Genomic DNA, 25,870 nt, shown 5'->3' on the forward strand with positions numbered 1-25,870 from the left:
TACAAATTTCAGAGATTATGTTTTTGTTTTGTCATTGTAATGTGATTTAAAATTGTATGGTTTAGGAAGAAGTATTTTCTATTGCAATTTCTGTTTTGTCCCTAGGATAAAGATATGCCCCAGTTCTTTAACTTTCAAAACTGTTACGGTATTTGTTTCATCAAGCAGCATTACAAAAGGTTAAGAACTCAATTATATTTTTGTTGTGTTTTTCTTTATTGAACCCTTTGCCTTTGATAAGTACTAATCAAATCACAGCACTGAAATGAATCCCATGGCTGAGTTTAACAGGCTGCCCAGGGCAGTGCGGGAATTGCCATCCCTGACAGTGTTCAGAAAAATGCGTGGATGTGACCATGGACGTGGTTTGGAGGTGGGCTTGGAAGTGCTGGGATAACAGTTGGGCTCAATGTTCTTAAAGCTCTTTTTCAACTTAAATGATGCTGATTCTGTTCCGGGGACAGGGGGCTACACACCGCTGTGTTTGGGGCGCAGGAGGCCCGAGAGCGCTGTGCTGTGGGGACAGGGGGCCACAGAGCGGTGTGTTCAAGGAACAAGGGGCTACACACCGCTGTCCTGGGGGGACTGGAGGCCCCAGAGCGCTGTGTTCTGGGGACAGGGGTCACAGAGCGCTGCGTTCGGGGCACATGCGGCCCCAGAGCGCTGCGTTCGGGGCACAGGAGGCCTCAGAGCGCTGCGTTCGGGGCACAGGCGGCTCCGGCGCTCGGGGCCGCTCCGTGCGCTCGGCGCAGGCGGTGCCGCTCCCACAACGGCCGCCAGAGGGCGCTCCCGCCCCCGCCCGCCGCTTCCTGCCCGGGCGACAGTAGGAGGGGCTCCCGGCGGCCCCCGCGCCTGACGACTACATCTCCCGGCGGGCAGCGCGCCCCAAACGGCCGCCGGGCGCTCGTGACCACCGAGCGGCCAATCACGTGCGGCCCGGGGCCTTTACCCGCCCCCGCCCCGCCCCGCGGTGCGTCCGCGATCCGAGCGCTCTAAGATGGCGGCGGTGGAGCCGGTGAGTGCCGCGGTCCCTTCTCCCGCCCGCCTTTCCCTTGTCGGCCTCCCACCGCATCCTGATCCTCTTCCTCCTCGTCGAGACGCCGCTCCGCCGGCCGCGATGGGCGAGGGCGCGGCGGGGCCCCGGGCGGGCGGGCAGGCAGGAGGCGGCTGGCCGGGGAGGCCGGCGAGGAGCGCACGCTCGCAGGGGCCGGGGCGGGGGAGGGGGCGGCGGGCGCTGTGGCTGTGCCGGCACCGCCACCCCCGTGCGGCGGCCGCGGCTCCGGTGGGGCCCGGCGGGAGCGGGGCCCGCGGACCGGCGGCGCCCATTGTGTGGCGCCCCGCCCGCGGCCCCGGCGGCCGCCCGGCCCGCCCGGCGCATGTGGCGCGGTGGGGGTGGCCATGTTGGTTCCCGCCGCCGCGGCGAGCCGGGCGGCCAGGGGCGGCTCCTCCGGCTGCGGGGAAGGGCCGCGCTCCCGGCGCGCTGTGCCCCGCTGGCCCCGGGACAGGCACTGCGCTGAGCGAGCGCGGGCTCGGTAAGGCACAGATGTGCTGCTGGGGCAGCCGCGACAGCAGCCCCGCTGTGAGACTCGGCAAACGAAATCGTCTTTGCCGGGTTGTGTCATCTTTTATTCCAGGGGTGTTTGGTTTTTTTTCTTTTGAGACCCTCCATGATAATTCAGTACTTCTTTTTTTTTTTCCAGGTTATAAGTTATGTTCATGGTATTATGCTCGGTCTTACAAACGTAGCCCCAGCCCGCACTTCCATAATGAGCTGGAGCAGCTGGAAGTGATCCAAGTACAGTTGTTATTCTAATCCCACATGATTGTGTATCATGAGGAGAGGACAGCAGAAGACTCTGTTAGGGTTACAAGAAAACACAGTTAAAGAGGGCTGGTGTCTTGCTGCTGTGCATACCAGCTTGGCTAAACAGCCAGTGTGCTGTTTGGGGAGGCTTTGTAACATTTAGACAAAGTGAACAAAGTTTGAAAATCAGTGGTTTTATATAAAGACTAATTTTGCCCTTTTGTGTTAGGGGCACTGATTTTTCTCGTAATGGTTTTCTTCTGTGGACTGAGCCCCATATTTTTACCTACAAGGAAGAGATTGCTGTGGGTCAGCATTTATAAATTGCATGGCAGCAGTTCTATACAGGAGAGTGTAATTTATTAGAAGTACAAGACAGACTGCCAGCAGCACTTTCCCCATGTTCTTCAGCCAGTGCTAAACACTTGTTTTCACATCCAAAAGCCACTCTTTGAGTTGTTGCCCACATATCTGAGGATGAAGGCTTCCTCTCAGTGCAGTGCTTTGTGGTGACTGTGGAGCTTAGTAGAAATTGCAATAAATAATTTGCAATACAGCCTTTAGAAATTGAAGTTACTCTGAAGGCCTGTGCCTTGTTGCTTTCTTTGCTGTGCTGCTGACACAAAAACTGTCTTTGCATCATTTTCTCCATTAACTCCATCTGCACATTGAGGTAGATCTGGCCTAATGTAGCAGAAAGTAAGCAATTGCTTTTGTCATGCTGTGTCCCAGCAAGATTGATTGCCCAGATCCAGTTCAGCATGAGCAGTTGTGCTGAACCCTTGAAAGTAGAAGATGGGGCAGCACTCACAACAGTTTAAGTAATTAACTCAATTGTTGAATGTTCTGCTGTAGCTGCAGTGTGTTCACATCCAGTCAGCTATCACCTGTGCTTGCTCATTTTCAAATTGAAGTAAATAACAAAGTCTTTGTTTATTGTCCTTGTAGGTGGCTTCCTTCTCCTGCCTAAGCCCAGAGTTAGACTTGCATAGTGACTGAGGTCAGAGGTGTTGCAGAAACACTGCGTGCTTTGCAGCTGAACAATTTAATTGCATGTGTGCTTAGGGATTACCTCTTCCTCATAGGGAGGCCTTTCTGTTGCTCACCTGCAAAATCTGGACCTGGGTTTGTAGAGATGTCATCTGTAATGCTTTCCTGGTGGGGGAGTGTGTCTTGGGAAATGAAAATACAACTGAGTATGGGTTGTTCTTAGTTTTTTTTAATACAGGCTTCTACTAAGGTCAGTGATGTTTCTAGTGCTGTGATGGTTCCAAAAGTAGCATACATTGAAGGCCTTTAGAGGCTTGAAAAATGTTTCAGACTGTTAACAAATCCAGAAACTTGAGTTGAGAGTTCTGTAGAGAGTCCCATAATAGCTGTCAAAAAAGCAAGATTATTCCATTTAAATAGAGACCAATTCCACTGTGGTTTACTTCACCGCTGTAAGGAGAGCATAAACCTTTGCAACACTGACCAGTTAAAATTCTCAGTTTTTCTTGTGATGTCTAGGTTTTTCTTTTTAAAATACTCAGATTGATTTTTGAGAACATGCATTAGTGTCACCTGTTAGAGTGCTCATACAGCCTTTGAGGATTAAATGTGGTCAGGTAAAACCATGCAAAAGTCCACAACAAAACCAGTAGTAATGCTTTAGTAAACAGTAATTTACCGAAGGTGACTTTAAAATATATCTGCACAAAACCTGTAACTTCTAGGTGCATATGAATCTCATATCTCATTGTGCAAATTGGAAATGGCATCATGGTTCTTTTGTATTTTTGCTTAATGGCAGTTATTGTCATAAATGCAATTCTTGTAAATTTAACTCTGTTTTTTTAGCCTCCAACAAGTGTCATTTCAGTAATCTGTAATTTGAAAAGTGCTTGTTTGAGAAGGTAATCCTACATAGGTGGGAATCAAAACTTTATTTAAAAGAAACTATTTTCTCAAGGGGTTACAAGCATAGAGGTATAGGATCTTAAAATTCTGGAAACTTCATAATAGCTCCTAAAATTCAATGTAGGCTGAAAGGTATTTATCTTGCATTATTTGCAGACAGGTGGCATGTAAGTGTAATTCGTCTTCAGACTCGCTCTTGTTGCTGGGTATTTCTGCTGTAGAAGTCAGTGACTTGCTCTGCTTGAAGTCAGTATAGCATTGAACTGCAGTGAACACAGTTGCTTGCTCATTGCATTTTTCTGAAATGATACAGGATAGATGTACCTTTCATGCTGTTTTATAATTGAGGATATTTATCATAAGCTTTTGAATTTTAAGTAACATATCTGAGTGAGTATGGAACTTCCTCTAAGAGGAGTATGTTGTACATCTTGTAAATTTTTTGAGATAAAGATTTTTCTGAAAGTAATTTTGAATAATTGCATTTCACATAGCATATAAAATACCAAACTTATTTCAAAGAAATGCATAAAAATAGCATATGAATTCAAGCTGTGTTTCATTAGTGGTACTACATGTAGGTGTGGAGGTACATGGGAACCCTTTTGATGGAAAATGTCCATTTTGGCAGCTTTCTAAAGATTAGTTTGAATTTTGAGGAGATAGAGGGGAGCATTAAATAATGGGTGTTGGTGGAGTGCCTGCATTGTGAAAGAAATGCAGACTTTAAATGTCAATTAATGTGACTTGTTCCTCAGCTAAATTGTCTTTCACTTTTGAAATATTCTGTAGTCAAGGTTAAACTTGAGTTTGGAAGCTGTTTATTGTCTTGCAGTAGTCCTCGTTTATTGAAGTTTAAAACCTGTTCCTGTGTAGGACATTGGTGTAAGGGAGGTGTGAGTGTGTGATGTGCAGATGTGAGTGTGCTGTGACACGACTGCTGTTAGTGGCCTTCACCTGCCAGTTGTCCTTGATTCTGTGTAGTGGATGTAAGGCAGAAATTTTAACTGTTTAAAAGTTGGGTTTTTTTTAGTAGATATCTGTTTCTCTTGTGCTCTGAGCTGTTCATCAGATAACCTGTATGTATGACATCCTTTGCAATCACTGGGCATACCAGTAGCAAATCCAATACTTTTTCTTTGAAGGCCTCTTTTGACCATTCATACATTCTACATTCAATTATTTTCTGAAGGTTGTTGTTAATTTTCAGCGGATGTAAAATTCTCTGTTGAACCAGAGGTTCAGTGTACTTGTGAAACATGGAGGTCTTTTGTGTGGGAGTGTTTGGGGAGACTAGAGGCTTTTTGTTCTTTGAATCATCTGAACTGTTCTCTCCAGCACTTTTGGGAAGTTTTCTTGTCAGAGTGCTTTAGAAGTGACAGAATGTTCTATGTGGAAGCTCATCCCATGGGTTGATTTTGTGTTCAGTAGCAAAGGCAGCAGCAGAGTGCAGGGTGGGGTAAGAGGTGTTAACGCAAGGGCAACTTGCTTAGGCAGCTGCAAAACCCTCAAAGACACTGAGGTAGTTTGATATTGCTTGTAAGCTGTTTGTTAATGCTAGTTAGAAGTTTGTGAGGTAAATGGCAAAAATCTGATGGGCATTTTCATGAGTATATAACCCATTTTGCAGAAGTTAACAGGGCTATGAAGAGTCTCTGTATCTTTTAAGTCTGAGGTGATATTTCCTAGAAAACCTTTGACCATGGAGGAAGTGTGTGACTTTTTTACTTAGTCTTTTATTCCTGTTCTCCTGTACACATGTTCACTTCTGTTGTAAAGTGAGGGGATGTCACTCAGTTAAAATCCAGTTTCATGCTTGTGTTCTGATAGTGGTTGCCCATCTAAAAATCTATGGTGTTCTAAGTAATGATGAATGTAGTCAGGATAGTTGCTCTCTATTATGCCTTGCTGTGTCACAAGTAGAAATCCTTTCTTTGTCCTGGTGTCTGGAAATCTACTTCACACTTTTAAATTGGTAACAGGTGGCTCTTAGTACCTCCTTTCCAGTTGCTATTCCATGTACTACATATGATTTTTACCACTGTACAGTCATTCCAGAGTTGTGTGTCAAATCATCACTTGGTTTGTTTTCTTACAGGAGGTAATAAATGCTTGTGGGTGTGCTTTAACTTTTTTTTTTTTTTTTTTTTTTTTTTTTTTGGTCCAGAATGTTTTGAAATAAATAGCTCTTGAATTTTGTGCTTTGGAAATTAACCTAACTGTGGTGTCATAGCAGTTACCCACAAGACACCTAAGCACCGGCAGATAGTAGAAATTGTTTTTTCCAAGACATCAGGTAACTGAAGCATGCAGTTTTCTCCTTTTAGAAGCTCTAAGGAAGAAGGTGAAAACTCCATAATGTCACTTACTTTGGTTTAATGCAACAGACTTGGAAAGCCTCTTCCACTAATGAATTCTCTTAGCCTTCACCAAGAGCATGTAATAGTGCCAGGTTATGTCCTTTTGGGCAGTAATTGTTGCACTCCAACTGGACTTGCTAAACAACTTCTGTAGACAACTAATGACATTAATGTGGTCTGGGCAGCATCTGAAAGCCCTTAGTAAAACCTAGTCAAGCTGCTTGTTCTCGTTAATAAACAAACCTGATGAAGCAGTTTTTATTGCAAATGCTTTGTTTCCTGTCCCAGTGACGTGCACACCTTTCTTTGATATGTTGGTCATTATGTGCTGTGGAGAAAGAGTAAATAGCACCAATTAAATTTGCAAGTGTCCAAATCCAAGTAATTGCAGATATACAGAGTCATTAAATGCTGAGTAGGCAGATGTTTCATGGGCTTCTGCAGGCTGATTCCTACATCAAAAACCATGTGGGTGGTGAATAAATGTCACTTAATTATGTGCTGTCTTGTGTATGAGAAGTGGGATTGGCCATGCTTTCCAGTTTATCTGGTAGTACTACCCTATTCTATTACTTTTAAAAGCAGCAAACTCAATGGTTACTTAGTGCATAGAGTCAATTTTAGGTTAAAGAATACATTAGTTATGAGCAATGGTAAAGTAGTATGAAGAATTTTAAATAAAGTAGTCCAGAAACTGCAGGTGGACTCGGTCTGACTTTGGTTAATAGTGTTGCAATTGCAGGGTTCCAAGCTGTGGGTTGCTAAAAATGTGGACATTAATTCATGTGATATTTATAGAATAGAGTTGTATGCAATTTCTTGTAGAATTTCTTGGATATCAGGATGTTAAATGGACTTTAAATACCAATTAACAAACTTAGATAGCTTCTATTTGGCTAATAACAGGAAGTGCTTTGGTATTACAGGCATTTCATTTTGGTACTCAGCAGTGAGCTAAAGGTTAGATGAAAGGAAAGAGGAGCTGATCGTGATTAACCAGCCCAAAATTAAAATGGTTATTTTTCTGTTTTCCTTGATGGCTGTGGGAAACAGAAGGAAGTGGCAATAAGCTGGTTTAGGCTTCTCTCTGAGGCCAGGCAGAAATAATATTCTCTAATAATAAGTTCTGTGTGTAGGCCTGTAGCTATCCTTGAATGGGGCAGCCTGGTGTTGAAAGAAAGTCTCTTCTGGTGGCATAGTTTTTGAGGGGAATGGCAGAGTCCTGGGTCGGGGTCATTGTTAGGTGGACCTTGGAGCTGAGCTGTCATTGTCTTGTTTTGGACAGGAGCTTGAATAATTGTTAGTCTGAGTTTCATGAATGCCATGTAGCTTTCAGAATATCTGAAGAGACTTGATATTGTGGTGGTTTATGTAGAATGCGTGTGCTGAGTCAGATGTCTTCTGTTTGTCCAAAACCAGAATTTCATGTAGTTGTGTGAAGGATGATGATTGTTAGTGTACCAGGCAGGTGTTGAGGCTCATTGTGGTTTTTTTTTGTCTGACTGTGCTGCCTTAATCCTTTTTAATGTAGTCTTTTGTTAGAAGTTATGAAACAGTTTAGCCCTGCGTGTGCTCAGTGGCTTTGTATTGATTCTTCCATTTTATGTAGTTGTGATAATTCTGGAAGAGTGACCAGGGAGACTTTGGGATTAGCTCTTTGTATGTTGAAAGCTAGTTGCTGAGCAAACATGAGATTCCCAACTGAAATTGTTTTTGGAAGATAGTCTGCATCTGCATTCAGCAAGAGTGAGTCTGTTTGATGTTAAAATTCCTAGTGTAATAGCATTTGTAAATTAGTTGTGAATATTAGATGTCACAGCTGCAGAGTATTGTGACTGCAAGCAAGCTTTATCACAAAACCTAGTGCTATTCCAACACATCAGCAGAATTTTTCTTACTGTATTTGCACGTGTAACTTTTCTGAATTTTCTAGTTAGGAGCCCCTGAAGGAACCACACTTAAATTTTGGTTGTCTATACTTGTTTCTTTGTAGTACAGATAGTGTGAAGGAGGAAGTATTGAAGTGCTTCCTTGGTGAATTACACAGCTTCTGTGCACTGTCTGTCTTGAATTGTTCAGTGGGATGGTTTTTTGTGATTAAAGATGAATGATACCAAAAGTAAGTGAGGGTAACACTAGAAATTCTGTTCCAGATAGTAAGTTCTTCAAATTCTATGGTTTTTTGAAGGTCTGCTTAGCTTTTTATAGTATTACACTGGAGGAGATGTGATAAATTTTTCAACACTGTGCTTCTGTGGGTTTGTTAGTAATGATCCCTTTGGGAGATCCTCGGGAAGCATTTAGTTTTATTTAGAGGAAGGGAATTGTGCTATTGTACTGTGTAAATCAAAGCACTGGCCAAGTGCTCCTGTTAGATCTTGACATGTCAGTCTCTCCACTGTGAGTGCAGGTGCATGTAGGTGTTCTGAAATGTCATGAGGTGTTTTTCTAGGTGGGCTGTTAAACTAGGCATACTTAATTATTGTCAACCATAAAGGAGTAACTTCTGTGATGTAAAGCGTAATATCATGCTTAACAATGTTAAATATATTGATAATGAAAAGAAAATCCCTGTTAAGACAGATCTTCAGGTGTTATCCAGGAGAGTTTACCATCTGGGTCTGTGAAGGTAGAACAGTGTTATCACTTCAAATCCACTTTTCAACAGCTTTGGTGTGATAAATGTATGTGGAAGTCTGGAGTAAACTGTTCCATTAATTAAATTGTTTAACATTACTTAATTCACTCTTATGTTACTTTTTTCTGTTAAAACCAGAAAATTTAAATTAATTTTAAAATACTACTCTTAGATTGCCACGCTTGGAAATGTCTGGAGTCTTTGGGTCTGCTATACTTAGCCTTTATTTATATTACTGAAGTGCTTTTTCTTTCATGGGGTCAGCTGTACAAGCATTTTTGTGTTAGCTCTTGGGAAGGATCAGCAGTCCTCCTTTGTGTTTCTGTAATATTCCAGCATGGATTGCAGGTTAGGGAGGGATGGTGGTAACTGGCAGGGACACTTGGCATCACAATAAAGTTTTGTATTCCCTGGTTTGATGGGAAGGCATTACAATTTCAAATCTGACACAGTGACTTCTCAAACTGAATGACAAGCCTGAGGGAGTTTGCATGCAAAGAGAATATAATTTACTACTTTATGTTAAAGTATATTTAATATTTCTAGAGCTGTCTCTAGAAAGTTGAAAAATAACTCTTGAAATCAATCTAATACATACTAAACCAGTAAGTACATTTATTTCAGTTGGAAATTTGAGAACTGATGTGCGTTCAATCAAATTCTGCTGTTTGGTTCATGATGATGTTGCAAATACAAAGATAACTGCACTAGCTTGGCTTCTAGCTGCTTGCAGTAGCTGATTTTAGATCTGAGAATTTGTTTTATCTTCTACTTGTATTAATAGATTTTTTTTAAATAACAGAGCCTGTACACTTGTTTCAAATGATGCTCTGTCAGAAGCTGATAAAAATAATTTTCGTTCTGAAGTTATTATTCTCTGAATTTATTCTAGATGTGCATATTCTAGATAACATAGATTGTGTATTTCTAAAATAGCACTCAAAACTATTTCAAAATTAGACAAGTATGTATAGTAAACCATTTTGGAAACAAATTACATAGGAAGCAAATCACTGAACAGCAGAATGCAAATTTCTGAAGTTAGTGCTTATTGTAGGACCTGTTCAGATGTTGAAGAATAAAGGGATACAAATCGTGCTTCCATTATGTGATGTGGGCCCACAATCAAGATAAATTATAGGAACTCTTAGCTTCACCTTTTCTAAAGTAACTTGAGAAACCTAAATTACTTCAATAAAAGTAAAGAAGGAATGTGTTAATAACTCCTCTCTTCAAACAGGAAACCACTCCCAACCCCCAACCTGCAGAAGAGGAGAAAACTGAACCAGCACCTAGTCAGGAGGTTGCCAGCCCTGAACAGTATATTAAACATCCACTACAAAACAGGTAAATGGTACAGAAACTGACTGTAGTTTTGCCAGGGATAGAAAAATGCCTGTGGCTTTGCGGCTCTTGTTGACCTGATATTCTCTAGCAGTATTTTGGGAATTCTCGGGTTGTTTTTTTTTTTGAAGATTTTTGCAGTGGGGTTGCAGAGTAAGGAGAATCTGATGCAGATGTTAATATTCAGTCTTCTTCAGGTAGTGCAGATACAGAGGCTGAAAGCATTTGCGAGTTTTCAAATGCAGCCAGGTACTTTGAAAGAGCGTGACTTTTCTTTTAGTTGGAGGCAGGCAGAGCTTTTGTTGATTTTTTTTTTTTTTTTTTTTTTTTTGTCTGGTGTATTTTAAGAAGCTGACACTGAGATGAAGCTGCTGCCTGCTAGAACTGGGAAACCTTGCATTCTGCCTTGTACTTGAGTAAATTAAGGTGCTGGTGGTAAAAACTTGCAGTTAATATTATATTTCAAAGTTAGTGAAATTCAAGCCCTCTTAGAGCTTCAAAAAGACCATCTTGGAAGTCATTTTCTCCCAAGTGAGCTGATGAGTTACTGTGGAATGCTCAGTACTTATTGTTGGCAAGTACCTTTTACCAAGTGATACCTTAGTCTCAGTTTGTTTGGAGCAAGTGTGGAAAACAGTGCTTCCCTGTAGTGCTGTGCTGCACGTATCCCACTTTCCTTGTAGTCTTTTGGCTTCCGTCTTCCTTCTCTTTCTTCTGAACATCTTGACTAAATTGATGCTAACACTTCCTTACAAGTGTTAGTGAGGCTATTACTGGAATGGAGTAAACTTTTTCAACGAGGTTTGAAATGTTAGGAAGGGTCTCAAAACAACAGATTTGACACCTTGTTATTTAAAACTTTCTGCTGAGAGAAGATAACTCAAGTTAGCACTAGGCTATATTTATCTCAACACTACTGAAATGATCAGAGTGGAAAAAAATCCCAACTGTTTGATTAAATGCCTCATTAGGTATCCTATTCCAGCATTTTAAATTGCTGCAGTGATGCTTTTTAGATTCAGAAAGAGCATCTTTGTGTGAAGGGTTCAATTTTGTCTTGATATTTGTACTCAGATTATTTTTTTCATTCAATCTCGTCTTTATATATGCTACTTTTAGAACTTGAAACAGTCAATTTGTGGGCATTTGAGGTGGTTGCCATTAGTAAGCTTAAAATGCAGCTTGCATTTTAAAATTTATGGTTTCCTAGTATGTGAATGCTTGGGAAGCTTTCATGTCATACATAGCTTTAGAGTGATTTAATTTACTTATGTAACCTTTACAAGGAAATTAGTGGCCAGGGAGCCCAGTTTGAATCGGTGTTGTTTTAGACCATTATCAGTTGTTTGTGGTAGGGGATTACAGTTTAGCAGTGACAGCAAGGAGAAACATCTGAAGTTTAGAGTCTTAAAAGGATTCCTAAGCTATTTAAAATATTTACCTAATGGATTAATGAAGTCTGACATAATTCTTGTAATGAAAGCACAAACATTGTTAGTCTGTAAAGAGTTGATCATGTAGCTTATTGATGAAAACTGACTTCCGTGCTCATAATATACTAAGGTTTGCAATTAGTTTGAATACAACAATAGAAATAATTACATTTTTAATATACTTTAATTTCTATATGTTTTTATTTTGTTCTCCTTTAGATGGGCACTCTGGTTTTTTAAAAATGACAAGAGCAAAACTTGGCAAGCAAATCTTCGTCTTATCTCAAAGTTTGATACTGTTGAGGATTTTTGGGCGTAAGTAAAGATTTTTCAAATCTGCACGATCATTTTGGGATTTGTTGGCAGCTTATGTCCAAGTCGAAAAACCCATAAGTACTCCATTAACTGCAAATTCTTTAGTGTAATCTGAAATACTTGCAAAATTGAAGGTGGAGTCTGTTGAAAATGCAAATGGAGTTCTTCATCCTTTAAATGTGCATTGTCTTGCTGAAGCACTGCAACACTGCTTATATTCATGTGTATATAACAGACATGTGGAACATTTAATTTGTGCAGTAGCTATCTCATAGTAACATGAACCTGTAAATTCTGGTGGCCAACTGATTGCCACTTCCGTGGCCCCATGTTTTCCTCCTTAAGTGGCTCATGTTGCATGTTCAAGAGTGCCTGAATCTGGACTGTGGTAGTTGAGACTCATGCAGATTAATGGCATTCCTGAAAAAAATTTGTTGGAGGTTACAGAAGAAATGACCATCATTCTAAGTTGAAGGTCTGTGAAAGTGGTTAGGCTCCAACAGCAATAAGAAACCCCTGGAGGTGGGCCTGTGCTTTCCAATCACTTGCTTCAATCAAGATTTTTGCCTGCCACAATGCTAAAACATGGAGAAAATGCAAGTGCTGCAACACAGAGTGAACAAAAAAGCATTATGTATTTGATCTTAGTGTTTCATGCTACATTGAGTGATAGGGCTCTCATTTTTGCATACTCTTTTTGGATGTGATCCCCATGGAGGGAGATGGAGTCAGAATGGAGTAATAGGACCCATCAGTGACCCATTAGCAAAGGCAGGAAAAATGCTTCAGCCTTTTCAGTAACTTTGTTGGTGCAGTCTTGACAGGGCATGGGATTCTGGGCTTGTAACCAGCTTTCCATTCCTGCTGTGGGGATGACTGCAAACTGTGATTCACTCAGCTGACAGCAGTGGGGTATGTGATGGGCTGCTGAGTTGTTTGAAGTTCACTACTAAAGTTGGTTAAGGATAAGTTTTTGAGCTTCTATAACCAGGATAGTCTTGGTGATTAAAAAGTAATCTGGATGTCTGCAGTGAAGGTGTAAGATCAGCCACCAGCGGTTAAGTTACACCTCTCTTGTGGCTGTAGTGGGAAATAGGTGTGTTGCTCTGGGGAGAAAATTTCAGTGTCAAGGTAGACTTGAAAGAGGCAAACTGTTAAATTTGTAACTGGTGTTACAAATTCCTTTGTGTGATATCTCATTGTTAGAACATCATAGTAATTAGTTTTCTTTTTGATGCTGGCTACAGGTTGCTGTAAAATGTACAGGCCTCTTTGTGAAGTCTGACCTGTTAGGGATGAAAAAAGGCATTTTTTTCCTTGTTTGAGGAGGAGATACTATGTACTCCTTTGATTGTTTTTCTGAATTGCACGGTTGTAAATTTAATTCTGAATATACATTTTATTGTCTATCATCTGTTCTTGCCTTTTGAGTCTGTAATTTGAATTATCAGGCCTACAGCATTCATACCTAGGGTGCTGTATCAAACAGCAAGGTTGAGCATTTCTCCTAAAAAAACTCTCAGCAGTGTTAGTAGCCCTAGAAATAGAAACAATTCTCCTTATTCCATGAATATATTAAATACTCATGGACACAGAACCTTTTGCCATGAAAGCTCAGTGAGTTATGTTCCTAATAACTTTGGACTTCAGTTCTAAACCTTAGAACTAGGTATAAAAGAAGCATTGGAAATCAGTTTAAAAGCAGTTGTGAGGTTAATATTCCATTTTGCTGCTTTAAGCCTAGAACATCTTAGTACTGATACTTTTATATTGTTAAAAACACTAAAGAAATAGGGTTGCTTCTGAAATAACTTTATTGCTCCTTAATTTTTGGGCTTTGTTTAGTCATGTCTTAAATTTGTTTAAGAATTTTGTACCTTAAAACAATGCTTTGTTTCTAATCCTGCTTTTTTTCCCCTCCAATAGTTTATACAACCATATCCAGCTCTCTAGTAATTTAATGCCTGGTTGTGACTACTCGCTCTTTAAGGTAAGCTTGCTAACATTTTTTCTTCAGTTAAGGGTGTTGATGGATGGTTTCCTGACTAAGCAAGACACTGTCCAGTTATTTCACTTAAGACATTTAGGAACATGGTTGGGAATGTCATAAAGGTGTTAATTTTTTTGAGGAAATCCCATTGTCTGAAAATCAGGTTGTTACTTCTGAAATTGCAAACACTTGCTTAACACACATTAGACAGTAGATTTTAATCTGTGACTGTATTAGTCTTCATTTTATGTTTGAGATGTTTGTGCAAACAATTAAGTGTAATTTTTTCTAATATAAAAGGTTTTCCACCTCTGCCACTTGATGTGAAATGAGTTAAAATGTCTGTGGGAGGCAGCAATGTTGCCCCATATTCATTCTGGGTACTGCTAGCCAGATCCACAGTACTCCTAATAATTTCTATACTACCAGGTAAATGCTGTATTAAGCATGAAATAGGAAAGTGCACCCAACGTGGACAATAAGAACATTATGTGGAAGTATCCATACTAGTGAATGGGGAAAGTGTACATGAAATCATGGCTCAGCTAGGGCAGAGATCTCAACTGGGGATCTAAGTTAAATCCTAACTCTTGGTAGTGCTTCTGTCATGCAGCTTCCTTTCTGGATTCCAGCACCTCAGTACTCCCTGATGTGCTGGTGCCTGGTTGCTCCTTTGCTCATAAAATGTAGCTGCAGGCTGGGGCTCCTCAGCAGACTGTGTGCACTGTTTGTAGTGAAGAGGTGCTGCTGCTTGGGTTTGGGAAGGTAATGGTATTCTAGGTGACTGAGAAAGCTTACTAGAATTTTAAGAAGCTATAGGCTCTTCAGAGATTAGGGTATCTATGGATATTGCTTGTATTTTTTGCATCAATTCTTAATTTGTGTTTTAATTAAGTGTGTGTATCTGCTCTGTTTGCTTGTCATCAAGCAGTAATAATCATGTAACTTCATGGAACAGGTATAGAATTGGCAACTGCTTCAGGCTTCCAGGCAATCTCTTACTGCTGTCCTTCAGTTGTGACCTCTTAAGAGGTCCTCTTAAAGGTGATGAAGTAGTTTAAGCTCTGCAGCTGCCAGTGAGGGTGTTATATTTAAAGTGAGATGATGCCATTCCACCCTGCGTGTTGAACACTTAGTTTTCAGCCGTAAGTTTTGTTGTGCAGTTCTTAGTGGGCAGTTCTTACAGAATTCCTCTGTTCAGACAATTACTTACCTTTTTAATGACTTTCTGAAGTGCAGCATAGCTGGTTGATACAGGAGTGGTAGCTCCTGCTTTGCTGTATCAGCATATACAGAATAATTTAATTCAGTGCAGGGCTCTGGGCAAAATGCGAATCAGATCTTGCTTTGAAAGGGTATCTTGTTTTGTTTTTTTTCTTTCTCTCTCCAACAATGAAAATTCCCTTATTTTCATCTTGCATGTGAAGGAAGTCATTGAGAGAGACTGCCAAAGGTGTCTGTTTCAGTGAAATAATCTGTATGCATGAGTGAAGAAGCACTTGGCTGATCTTAGACTGAGTGCAAGACATAAAATAAGGACTCCAGATAAAATTAGCAGCTATGTTCTGGTTTAATGCAGGGCAGAGCAGGTGGTTGTCTTTGCTTGTTGCCTCGGGATTTTTTTAAAATGTAATATGTAGCTAAGACTTTTGCCTGGACTGTGATGCTTCTGTGGAACCAAAAATTCACTAGTGTGCACTTGTTGTTTTGGAAGTTTTATATTGGTGTGAGACAGTATTTCCGGACACTCTGGTGTGTGTCTTAAACTGTACACTTCTTTCTTTTCTAACTGTTCCAGTTATCGCTGGCCTTTTGGTGGCTCTTTAGGAAAACGAGATGGAGTCTGCTTTAACTGGTGGCCTTTCTTTGCAGGATGGGATTGAGCCCATGTGGGAAGATGAGAAGAACAAGCGAGGAGGCCGATGGCTAATTACACTAAACAAGCAGCAGAGACGAAGTGACCTTGATCGCTTCTGGCTAGAGACAGTAAGCACCAGTGGAGCTGAGGAGCCTTGTGTTTGTGTGAAAATACATTTAACTGATTGGGTATTTGGGTGCTATGCTACTCTCACTGCTTGGCAGCAGAGTGTCCTGTAGGGTTTTATTGACAGGCTGTATTTGAATCATGTTTTTTCAACAGTCATCTTCATGTGGGTGTATTCTGCCTTAATGCTTCCTTGTAACAGGGAAAGTTCTGTAGGACAGATTAAGCTTTTCCCATGTAATGTACAGAACATTACTGTAGAACTACTGTGAAAATACATTGTCTTGAGTGCAACTTGCTGGTTCAATTGACAAAACAATTTGTTTTCAAATGCTTTTTTAAAAAGTGAATAGTTTTCAGGTTTTGGCTTTGTTGAACAAGGGACTTTCAGATTTACTTTTTTCTTTGTGTATTTATCTTAATGCTGGGGTAGGCAATAATAGCACATTCATCCTGTATATACACACCATAAAAATAGTTCTTTTTTCCATTGCTCTTATCTCTTTGGAATAGAATTGAATGGTAAATTCTAGTGTGGATTGCAGTAAATGTATTACAGAAAAATGTATTGTCTAGGAACTGACTCAGAATAGCCTAAGACAGTCTAGGATTTAGGGACATGGATTGCAGACAGGACAATGCACAGCAGTCTTGGCAAATCTCTCATCTTTTGTCCTTGTTGTGAGAGGCAAGGAGTGTTGCACCCCTTTGAAAGGGAGAAAAGGCCTTCAGAATCAAAGCAGAGGTGTCCAAAATGTCAGAATTTCAGGATCTTTGTATCACTGTAGTTGTGATTTGAAGCATTGAGCATTACAGTACTGGGCAGTGTGACTGCATGTGAGCAAATGAACATCCTGCTGCATGTGCTTGGCCTGATGCATGTGTGAGTCCTGACTGCTGATAGCCATGGCATATGGCTTGGAAACATGTAGATAGACTGTGCAAACTGAAGGCCAGAGGGCTCTGCTTTTTGCTTAGCAGTGAGCAATGGCACAGAGCCTAAATACCCAGGTGACTGTGATAAGTGCCCTTAAACAACCCTGTCACTTCTAATTCCAGTAATTATATACAACCAATTTTCTGCAATAGAAATCAAAGTCTTTATAGCTCCCCTTTGGAACAAATTTTTATTACAATATTATGATCTTAACTGTGAACTAAACTTCATTTGAGAAGACTTTTTTCCCTGTTGTGCAACACTCATGAAAAATGTACCTGAGGAGTGTTTATTGAGCATGTCAGTCATCTTTGCTTGCATGTGAACTAAGACAGTTGGTTGATATTTTGCATGTTTGTGTGTAGATTTGTTTGATCTCAACTATTTATAGCTTGAATGACTCAGTGAGTGTGTGCAGCCTGCAGTTTGGTGTAACATTTAAAGCATGTTTAGTTATACCTGATTTATTCATTAGCAGACTTTGTCCTTTTTGCATTTCCTTGAGTAAGCCAGCCCTTGTGGGTCTGATGGGTACTGGAAGACCTGCTTTGTTTGAGAAGTTGCAAACATGTTGAATTTCCAAATGTTATAAGTGATACCACACAACTGACATAACTGCCGTGCATTTAATGTATTGTGCAAGTGAAGGAAAAGAGTGCCCATTTGCAGATTCAGTGTGCAGAAAGATTTTATTTTTTTAATTCAACATAGCCAAGTGAATCTGTCTCAAGCATAAGAAACCATTAGTTTTGAGTATCAGGATTTCTTGCTCTACAGGTGGCAGGCTGAACATTTTAAATACCACTTTCACAGTTAGCATGTTGCATGGAGCTGTGACCTCGCTTGGTCTGATGTTCCTGGCCAATTCCAAGCTTCACTGCTAGAAACCTGGGGGGAAGAATCTTGTGTTACTTGTGCACCTGCATTGGTGCATTGTATTAAACCCTGTTCAGGATCACTGATGCTCACTTTAGAGTTTATGGAAATGCTGAAGCTTCCTGTGTTGATCAGAAGTAACATTTCATTGGATAGCATTTACTGTCTGGCTGCGGTCAGATTTACCTCTAAATTGATAGACTTCAGCATGGAAATGAAACCTTATGTACCTGATGTTGTGCAAATAATCCTTGACAGATTCTTCCTAGATAATGGATGGAAACACCTCAAAGTTCAGATTGGTCCACCTGTTTTAAGTGTCCTGTAGAAAGAAGAATAGAGTGCTTAATTCTTCTCCTATTTTGGATTGGGAGGATGGGGTGGAAGGCAGCACTGTGGAAATGATCAGCTGTGTCAGAACTTGCAGCAGGTGGCAGAGGAGGAGGAATGGAAAATTCAGACTAGAAGGAAGATGCCCTGCTACAGTGTGTTCACTTGTAATATTTGGAACTTGAAATACTTTGAAGAAGACACTGCAATAAATAGAAAATGATTGTTGTGTGGCAAGTGGCTGTAGGCAGTAAAATGTGTTCCTCAGTCCTTGTGTACACTGAGTGCTTTCCTACAGAACAGGATTCTGACTCTTGAACTGCTTTCTCTTTCACAGCTGCTGTGCCTTATTGGGGAGTCATTCGATGACTACAGCGATGATGTGTGTGGTGCTGTTGTTAATGTTAGAACTAAGGGTGATAAAATAGCAATATGGACAACTGAATGTGAAAACAGGGATGCTGTTACGCATATAGGGTAAGTAACGTGCTCGCTGCCTCGGCTCTGGAGTGGAACCATGCATGTGAAGCCACTTAGCTTGAGGGAGGAGACATTTCAGGCAAGTGGAGTCTGTGCAGAGCTGTATCCCAAGCTTAAGTAATTGTGCCAAATTGTATTCAGGTCTTCATTTCTGAACTGCTGTGGAGGTAGTGCTACAGTACAGAGTAGTTACTAACAGATGCCAATACACAAATCTTGGCAAAAATTCTCACTTCACAACAAGGCATTGTCATTAACAACTGTAGGTAATGTGCAATCTGTTCCAGCCTGCCAGTTTGTAAAGGTGAGTAGGCAGTAAGAGTAGAGCATTGATACAATTTTTTTTCCAGGAAAGTGATGCTTACAAATAAGATATGAAAGGTGCTTCAAGTCTTAAGCACAGAAGGATGTACACAAATTTGGGGGGGAGCTGTACAGTGAAGTGCTGTGAAACTACAGCACATCCTATGTTTTGCCTCTGTTTTAGTACAGATAAAGTAGTGCTGATGATTTGTGGGTTATTTGACTTGCATGCTGTCGTCTTTAAGTTAAGCAGCAGTAGTTATCTCACATTGAGTCTGTGCTATGGAAAATGCATGTTGTGCTCTAGTGTGTAGCAAGTATTCCTGACTACACAGTTACTATTTACACAATTATGTGGTTACAATTACTAATTACACAAGTATTTATTGGCTTCTGTAGTACTGATGCTTCAGAATAACTTGCTGTTAAATTTGTCATGGTAGGCCATTTACCTTATGCAAACCAATGAAAATACTTATTTTCTTGGCTTAGTGATTCTGTCTTAAGCCAAACTTGAACTGTCAGGTATAGCAGTTTACTTTTTTCACTACCTGATGACTCCTTTGATACATGCATTTTTTTTGGGCCTTTAAGAATCTGTGTCTGCCTCCTACTAACAATTTAATTATACAGTCATGTTTCCAGGCTTCAGTGATAAGTGTTTAATAACGAACAAGCAAAACTAAGGTATTCATCTTCTGCTACCACAATGTTGCAGTAAACCTAGTAGGCATCAGACAGCAATTTAGAATGTTATAAACCATTAACTAAGGAGTTGACTCCTTTAGAGAACTGTGAAAAAGTTAAGATTTTGTCAAACTGACACAAGTACCAAGGTAAGTTATGTTGCCTGCTTGCTCCCATGTTACCTTAACGCCAGACAGGAGTGGCCATTAGTGACTTTCATCTCACTCTGTGCTAAGGAGCACTCTGTGTGTGTTTGTGTCTAAGGCAGGTACTGCTGCTTCTTTCTCTGAAGACATAAGATCCAAGGTGGTTTTTCTTAAAGCTTCTGTTGGCTAAGGTGCCCATGACCAGGTCTAGGGATGTCTGCTTTCTGTCAGTAGTTAAAGGAAAGACAGCAACTCTCTGCAGCCATGGTGTGTGTGGTGATTAGAGCTGACTGTTCCAGGGAATTGCTGTTTATCATGGCTTTATCATCTCTGTAGATTTGAAATTGTGAACCACGAGTTCTTCATAGCTGTTCTGTTTCTGTATGTGGAAATACAGCTTTTTGGTTTAATGATGCTCACATGAATGCAGTATAGAATCCCTCCATTTTGCATTTATTTAGGCCTGTTACGACTAATTTATTTATTTGAAGAGTTTGTCCTATTATGTGGTAACTCATTTTAAAAAAATTTACTTGGATTTAGATGCAATACACTAGAAAAATCATATTTCAAGTCCTTTATTCATATCTGAGAAATTGTTTCTAAATGGGCAACTTTTTTTTTTTTTAATGGTGTCCACAGATCTTAAAAGCAGGTGTCCTGATACTAATTCCTTCTTAAGGACTTTGCTTAAACTGTTGTTTTATTTCTTTTCCTCTCCAGGAGAGTATACAAGGAAAGATTAGGACTTCCTCCAAAGATAGTGATTGGTTATCAGTCCCATGCAGACACAGCTACTAAGAGCGGCTCCACCACTAAAAATAGGTTTGTTGTTTAAGGCGACACCTTCTGAGTATTCTTTCATAGGAGACTGCGTCAAGCAATCGAGATTGGGAGCTGAACCAAAGCCTCTTCAAAAGCAGAGTGGACTACATTTAAATTTGATTTCCATCTAAATGTTGCTAAGATTTGTGAGAAGTCTCATTCGCCTTTGTCTTCTACTTCTATGTTCAATTTTTCTATTTTGGCTGAAGTAACCGTTACCAATCGGAATTTTAGTACACTTCACCCCCCAAATCCATACGTGTGTTTCTGGCCCACTCTGTAATAGCTTGGTAGAAACATTACTATTGCAAAAAAGTAATTTGTTTATCCACAGTATTCAGAAAAGAAGTTGCATTTCTGTACCTGCAGGAAATTACTCTGTTTTACATTTGCATTGTATGCAGTAAGATTTTGCTGGTTTGGAAAAGAGTATGGTGCATACAGTTTTCTAGCAATTTTTTTATACAGCATCATCTTTGCTGTAACCTCTGCTGATGGCTGCTAGATTAATTTATTTGTTTTCCCTATTTGATAACATTAGTGATATTTTGATTTCAGTTGTTTTTGCTCATGTAACATTTGGTGAAGAATCTGGGAGTATGACAAAGGTGGAATAAACATGAATTTTGTGCATTCTTTGGTAATTTTTTGGTTTTTTTGTAACATCAGAGCTTTGCTACAGATTTATGCATTTCAGTCAAATCAGTGATCTTTTTGTGTGATTTCCTGAACATAAATGTGGATTTTTTTTTTTTAATGTAACACCATAATTTACATTCCTTACTAGAAATAGTATGTCTGTTTTTGTATCTTATGCTGTATTTTAACACTTTGTATTACTTAGGTTATTTTGCTTTGGTTAAAATGGCTCAAGTAGAAAAGCGGTCCCATTCATACTAAGACAGTGTACAAAACTGTAAATAAAATGTGTACAGTGAATTGTCTTTTAGACAACTAGATTTGTCCTTTTATTTCTCCATCTCTACAGCAAGTATTTGTACCTCTCGTGACAAGGCAGTCTCTACTGTGGCTTCTATTGTAGTGTCTTCCAAGAAAGATAAAGTCTGGAGCTATAGCCTGTTGAAACTTTTAATAAACCTATTAGATAGCACCCTAAATCAAAGTGGAATTATATCAGTGTGGCTACTGTTCTTTCTTAGTGGTTGGTCTAATTGATCATGGTTTGTGTTGTTTCTCTCTTGACTTCTGTTTTATGCCCAACCAAGAATTTTAAGGGTACGCAGAAAGCTGTTCACTGAGTTTCAGATAGGAGCTTCAGTAAAAGTGCTTCAGTGAGTGATTTGCTCCAAGGATATAATGCATAAAGAACAAGTAGAGCATCCCAGAGACATGGCTACAAATAAAATATGAGTATCTAGATAGCTTGCTAGTACATATGTCTGAGTAGTTGAGGCTTTGTTTCATTGTTTGAAAGTTACTCCAGAGAGCTGTTAGTTTACTTGGAAGTTCACGGGATGGAGGAGAATTTGAGGGTCAAGTTCACTTATTTTGAGCAAAAAATGAGAAGCTTGTTCTTTCCACCTCTTAGAGCATGCAGCAAAATCAGTGCTTTATTACGGATTTCTTGCCCTTTTTTTTTTTTTTAAAGTGTGTGATATACTTAAAGATCTTGCCAGGGCTGTGGAGCCTTTCTTCAGCTAAGTGTCAAGGCAGGTGATTATTGGGGTTTTGATCTTTGTGATAACTGATTAAAGCGAGTTTAGTCACTGGCAGTGAAGCTTCAGTTGCATCTGCCTGATGAAGGCACTCAAATGTCTGCATGCTGAAATAGACTTGAACACTTTTCTTGCACATTTGTTCAGAAATGTGTCAAAAGGAGCATATCAGACTCTGCCAAAAATGTCTGGATCATTATTACAATTGTTTAATAGAAACACTTTGAGTAGACATCTCTATCTAAAATGCTATTCCTTCAGTATTGGGCATCAGCCAGGAGATCTGTGAATGTGGAGAGAGCTGCCTAGGCTGTTTGTGTGCTGGTTTCTGTGGATTCTCCTGTAGCTGGTTGCCTGTCCTGATTCAGCAGGTGTGAGAGCAAGTCAGGTTTGTTTAATAGGTCCATTGATAGTAGAATATAGCAGTCCATGCCTGTTTGCCAGCTTCAGCTAATCATCAGCAATGCTTGTGTGCATGGGAACGTGAAGATGAATCAGCCTCCCGAGTGCTGACTGCGTGTGTGTAATTTGGGAGCATGGCAGCCTGGCTCCTGCAAAGGAGTGTCACTGTAAATGGTGGTAGTGCTGCCCTTTTGTGAAGAGCATTGACATTAACCTGAGTGCTGTTGTGAGAACTACGTAGTATTGGATTTGTTCATTGCACTCCAAGACTGACCAGAGTATTACTTAGGGTAGCAGCATTTTGTTCATCTAGAAAAGTGATTGATAGGGGTTTTTTTGGTATGGCCTCAGGTTTTTGAGGCTGAACTTATTGAAGCAGCCAGCTAACTTGCACTGTAGTATGAAAACTGCAGGCAAGTTGATGTGAGGCTCTCTGCTGCTCACATAACTGCTGTATTTTTAGAAGACTTGAGAGGAAATTAGCTGGCATGGTTGCTTTATCAAACATACAGCCTATGCCTTTAATTCATTTTTAGAGGAAGCAAATAACCACAAAACTTGTTTTCTCTAGCTTGCAAATCACTTTGTGCTGCATACTAATGTTCTTCTGATTATAATGGTGGTGTAGTTGGTATTTGTGTGCTGAGGGAGAAAGTGGAGAGCTCTCCATTCTGCCTATTACTGTAACAGCCACAGGCTCAGGAGAGGACAAAGCAGTAAATGTTGAAATATCTCCTATTGCTGCAGAATATTCAGTGTCATTAAACTCCCAGCTAAAGGGGAGGCTGTTGTCAGTGTGTTGTTTTAGTAAGCCTGGGAAGACTACAGAGTAATGTTATAAAGCATCTTTTTGGAAGTGGGGTTATGTGGTACAAAACCAGAGCAAGGAAAGACAGCAGAAATTGCTGTGCTAGAAGAGCTGTAAGAATGTGCCAAAATACAGCCTGTGAAGATGGGGCAATAGATGAGGAATATGTGTGAATTGTCAGCTTCTGGGTATAACATTAAGTCTTGGACTGTGCAATGCTTTTCATTGTCACTTCTGTTTGTCCTGCTGCACTGTCACTGTCTTGTCTATCGAGTTGTCTCTAGCTCAGGAAACTTAACTTCAGTGTTAGCCAAATTCTGGAAACTTGGAGTACTGGCTTTTAGCCAAGCTTGGAGTGAGCTCACAGCTTCCATCCTACCTAATGCAATCCTTTCTTACTAAATTGCTTGGAGAAAGTACTCTGGACTCCATTCTGGGACTCATACTAAATGCAAAAAAAAAAAAAAAACCAACTAAAATTTTGCATTTTAGTCTCTGGAAGTGTCATGGATCTTCCATATGATATGTGACCTCCCATGTTTCCAAGAAGCTTAATTTTTCAGTCTTGGCCTGATGGTTTTAAAACTAGTTTTTAAGAAATCCTGTACTCTACCAGAGAGTTAAGCTTGATAGTTAAAACGGTAAAACTGTCAGGCTGCCTGGCACTTAACTTTTAGATGACTTTGCCCTTGTGAAAACAGTCAGTGGTTTCTGCCAACTTTTTTTGCTAATAGTTTTTACTTAGGTCATAAAATAAGTTTTTTTTACTGTAGACTTTGTGCCTTTTCCCATTGGGCAAGAAACAGACAAATGGAAATTACATGACCAGGAGGAAAATAGGTATAGCTATTTCATTTTGAGGCATTTCATACCTGTCCATCTAAATTCTTTGGAGGGTGGAAGTGCAGAGTGCATTAGCAAGCAGTGTGGAACCAGCCCTGTGGAAGGCACCTGCTGCCCCTCTCCTTCATTGCTGCAGAGCTCCAGGAGCTGTTCAATCCCAAAGGCTTGAACAAATGGCTTGGCCATTTTTGGTGTCTTTGTGGGACACCCATTCACTGCAGCTGCTTGAATAGATTTTCTGTCTTTTAGCTCTTAGAAGTTTTGTATTCTGCCAGAATTTGTTTTGAGGTGTCTGGCTCTGGCACTGCAGCAAAGCCTTTAATAAGCACTTAAATTCCTTCCCCTGTGATAAGAACCACGGTCACTCTTCCTCTTGCCTGGTGGCTGTCTGGCACTTTCCCAAAAGACTATGGGATTCCCTCCTAGCCTTTCTGTTTTTAAATAAAGCAGGTTCTGATGTCCAGAGCTAAATGTGAATTATGGCTGTGCACATGATGGTTGTTATGCTTCCCAGCATTAACTTGTTATTTTGTGTGATGCCTTAAATGTAAAAACATCCCAACTGAAGTCTGCCTGTTGTTATCAGTTTGCCTGCTAACCAAACAACTCAGATTTATTTTTTTTTATTCCCTGCTAGTACTGAGCGTGTGACAAGCTTAGCTGTGAATATGTGGGGTTTATGACTGCGTGCGGTTTATGACTGCCTATGCTTTTCTTGTCTCCATTTTTCTAAATCCTGATGCTTTTCAAGCCTTACTAAAACATGTTTAATAAAGGGAAAAATTACACTGAGTCTAGTCACTGCTCTTTTAGTCACTGTGATACCATGGAGAATTCCAGGTGTTGCTAAACCCAGATAAAGACCGTGTGTGACGACTTTGGCATAATAATCTGCTTATGGGATTTCATTTTTTTATCTCTAGCCATGTAAGTATGATAATAGTGAAAATGATACTTGAAAATGTGTGTGAATATATCGTATATAAAGCAAAAATTACTCATCTATTTTTTCAAAGTAGAAAACTGTTTTGTTATTTCTAAAAGGTTTCTTTGACTTTCTGTAATGAGTTATTGGATTTTGCTTACAATAGGTAGTTTAGATCAATCTTTTTTCCTATGTTGTGCCTATTATTGTTATCAAAGAGTTGGAGCCAGCCTCGTAGGTCAGGTTTGGCATTCTTTGAAGTAAAGCTAGTTTTTGAGCCTTATCTTCCTCCATATGTACAGGGTAGTTTATCCTAGTGCATCTCACCCTGAGCCGTACAAATACGCAGAAAATATAATGGGAAATTGGAAGGTACCACTTTATTTCTGTAGTTTGAATGAAAATAAAGTTTCTGAGGAACTAATGTCTCAGCTTCTTGACTCTATGGGATGTAGAGAAATGCAGCTCAAACATACCTGAGTGTGGAACTACTTTGAAGCCTGTTGGCAGCTCGGGTGTCGCTGGGGCTCCTGCAGCTCACCCACACACCAGCCTTGTGCTAAACGGAGCTGGTGTTAACAGCGGTGATTGCAACACTGTAACACTGATTGCAAAATCACTGCTCTTCCCTTGTTTACCAGAGCTTCTCCAGTAGGAAGGGATAGTGTAAACATGGTGCGGTGGATCAACCAGCAGGAAAGTGCAGCTGAACCCTCGGTGGGAGCTCCTGTGGTGCCACTGCAGTGACATCAAACAGCTGGGGACAGCGCCGGGAAGTCACAGGAGGGCTTTGGTCTGCCTGGGCTGCCCACCGGGGGCTTCAGCACCAGAAAAAAGCTCTGTAGGTGTTACCACTGCACAGCCT

The 25,870-nt window shown here is 40.4% G+C and overlaps 1 protein-coding gene and 1 long non-coding RNA gene across 3 annotated transcripts in view; one reads left to right on the forward strand and one right to left on the reverse strand.

The window, feature by feature from the left end:
- The first annotated feature begins 959 nt into the window (after positions 1-959).
- On the forward strand, positions 960-25,429 carry EIF4E (eukaryotic translation initiation factor 4E). 2 transcript variants are annotated; one of them, XM_063156582.1, is made up of 7 exons: positions 960-1,015; positions 9,942-10,048; positions 11,698-11,793; positions 13,720-13,783; positions 15,656-15,769; positions 18,248-18,387; positions 20,250-25,429. In XM_063156582.1, exons 1-7 carry the CDS (start codon positions 998-1,000, stop codon positions 20,362-20,364), a joined length of 654 nt encoding a protein of 217 aa, XP_063012652.1. In that variant the 5' UTR covers positions 960-997; the 3' UTR covers positions 20,365-25,429. The 2 variants fall into 2 exon arrangements, with proteins under 2 accessions (XP_063012652.1, XP_063012651.1); XM_063156581.1 differs by lacking the exon at positions 960-1,015 and adding an exon at positions 1,515-1,795.
- LOC134418385 (uncharacterized) overlaps positions 17,375-25,870 on the reverse strand; it is a 31,740-nt gene continuing 23,244 nt past the window's right edge. The window contains exons 4-5 of the long non-coding RNA XR_010027764.1: positions 17,811-17,902; positions 17,375-17,592 (exon numbers count right to left, since the gene is read on the reverse strand). This is a non-coding gene — a long non-coding RNA (uncharacterized LOC134418385). The remainder of the gene's footprint in view (positions 17,593-17,810; positions 17,903-25,870) is intronic.

Source organism: Melospiza melodia, chromosome 5 (genome assembly GCF_035770615.1).
Source record: "Melospiza melodia melodia isolate bMelMel2 chromosome 5, bMelMel2.pri, whole genome shotgun sequence".
NCBI classification, from domain to species: Eukaryota; Metazoa; Chordata; class Aves; order Passeriformes; family Passerellidae; genus Melospiza; species Melospiza melodia.

What these genes read in the sequence shown, in the direction of transcription:
- EIF4E (XM_063156581.1), top strand. Translation starts at nt 1,544, where the DNA reads ATGTGCTGCTGGGGCAGCCGCGACAGCAGCCCCGCTGTGAGACTCGGC. An exon ending in AAACATCCACTACAAAACAG is followed by an intron (nt 10,049 to 11,697) that starts GTAAATGGTACA and finishes GTTCTCCTTTAG; the next exon opens with ATGGGCACTCTGGTTTTTTA. An exon ending in GTGACTACTCGCTCTTTAAG is followed by an intron (nt 13,784 to 15,655) that starts GTAAGCTTGCTA and finishes CTTTCTTTGCAG; the next exon opens with GATGGGATTGAGCCCATGTG.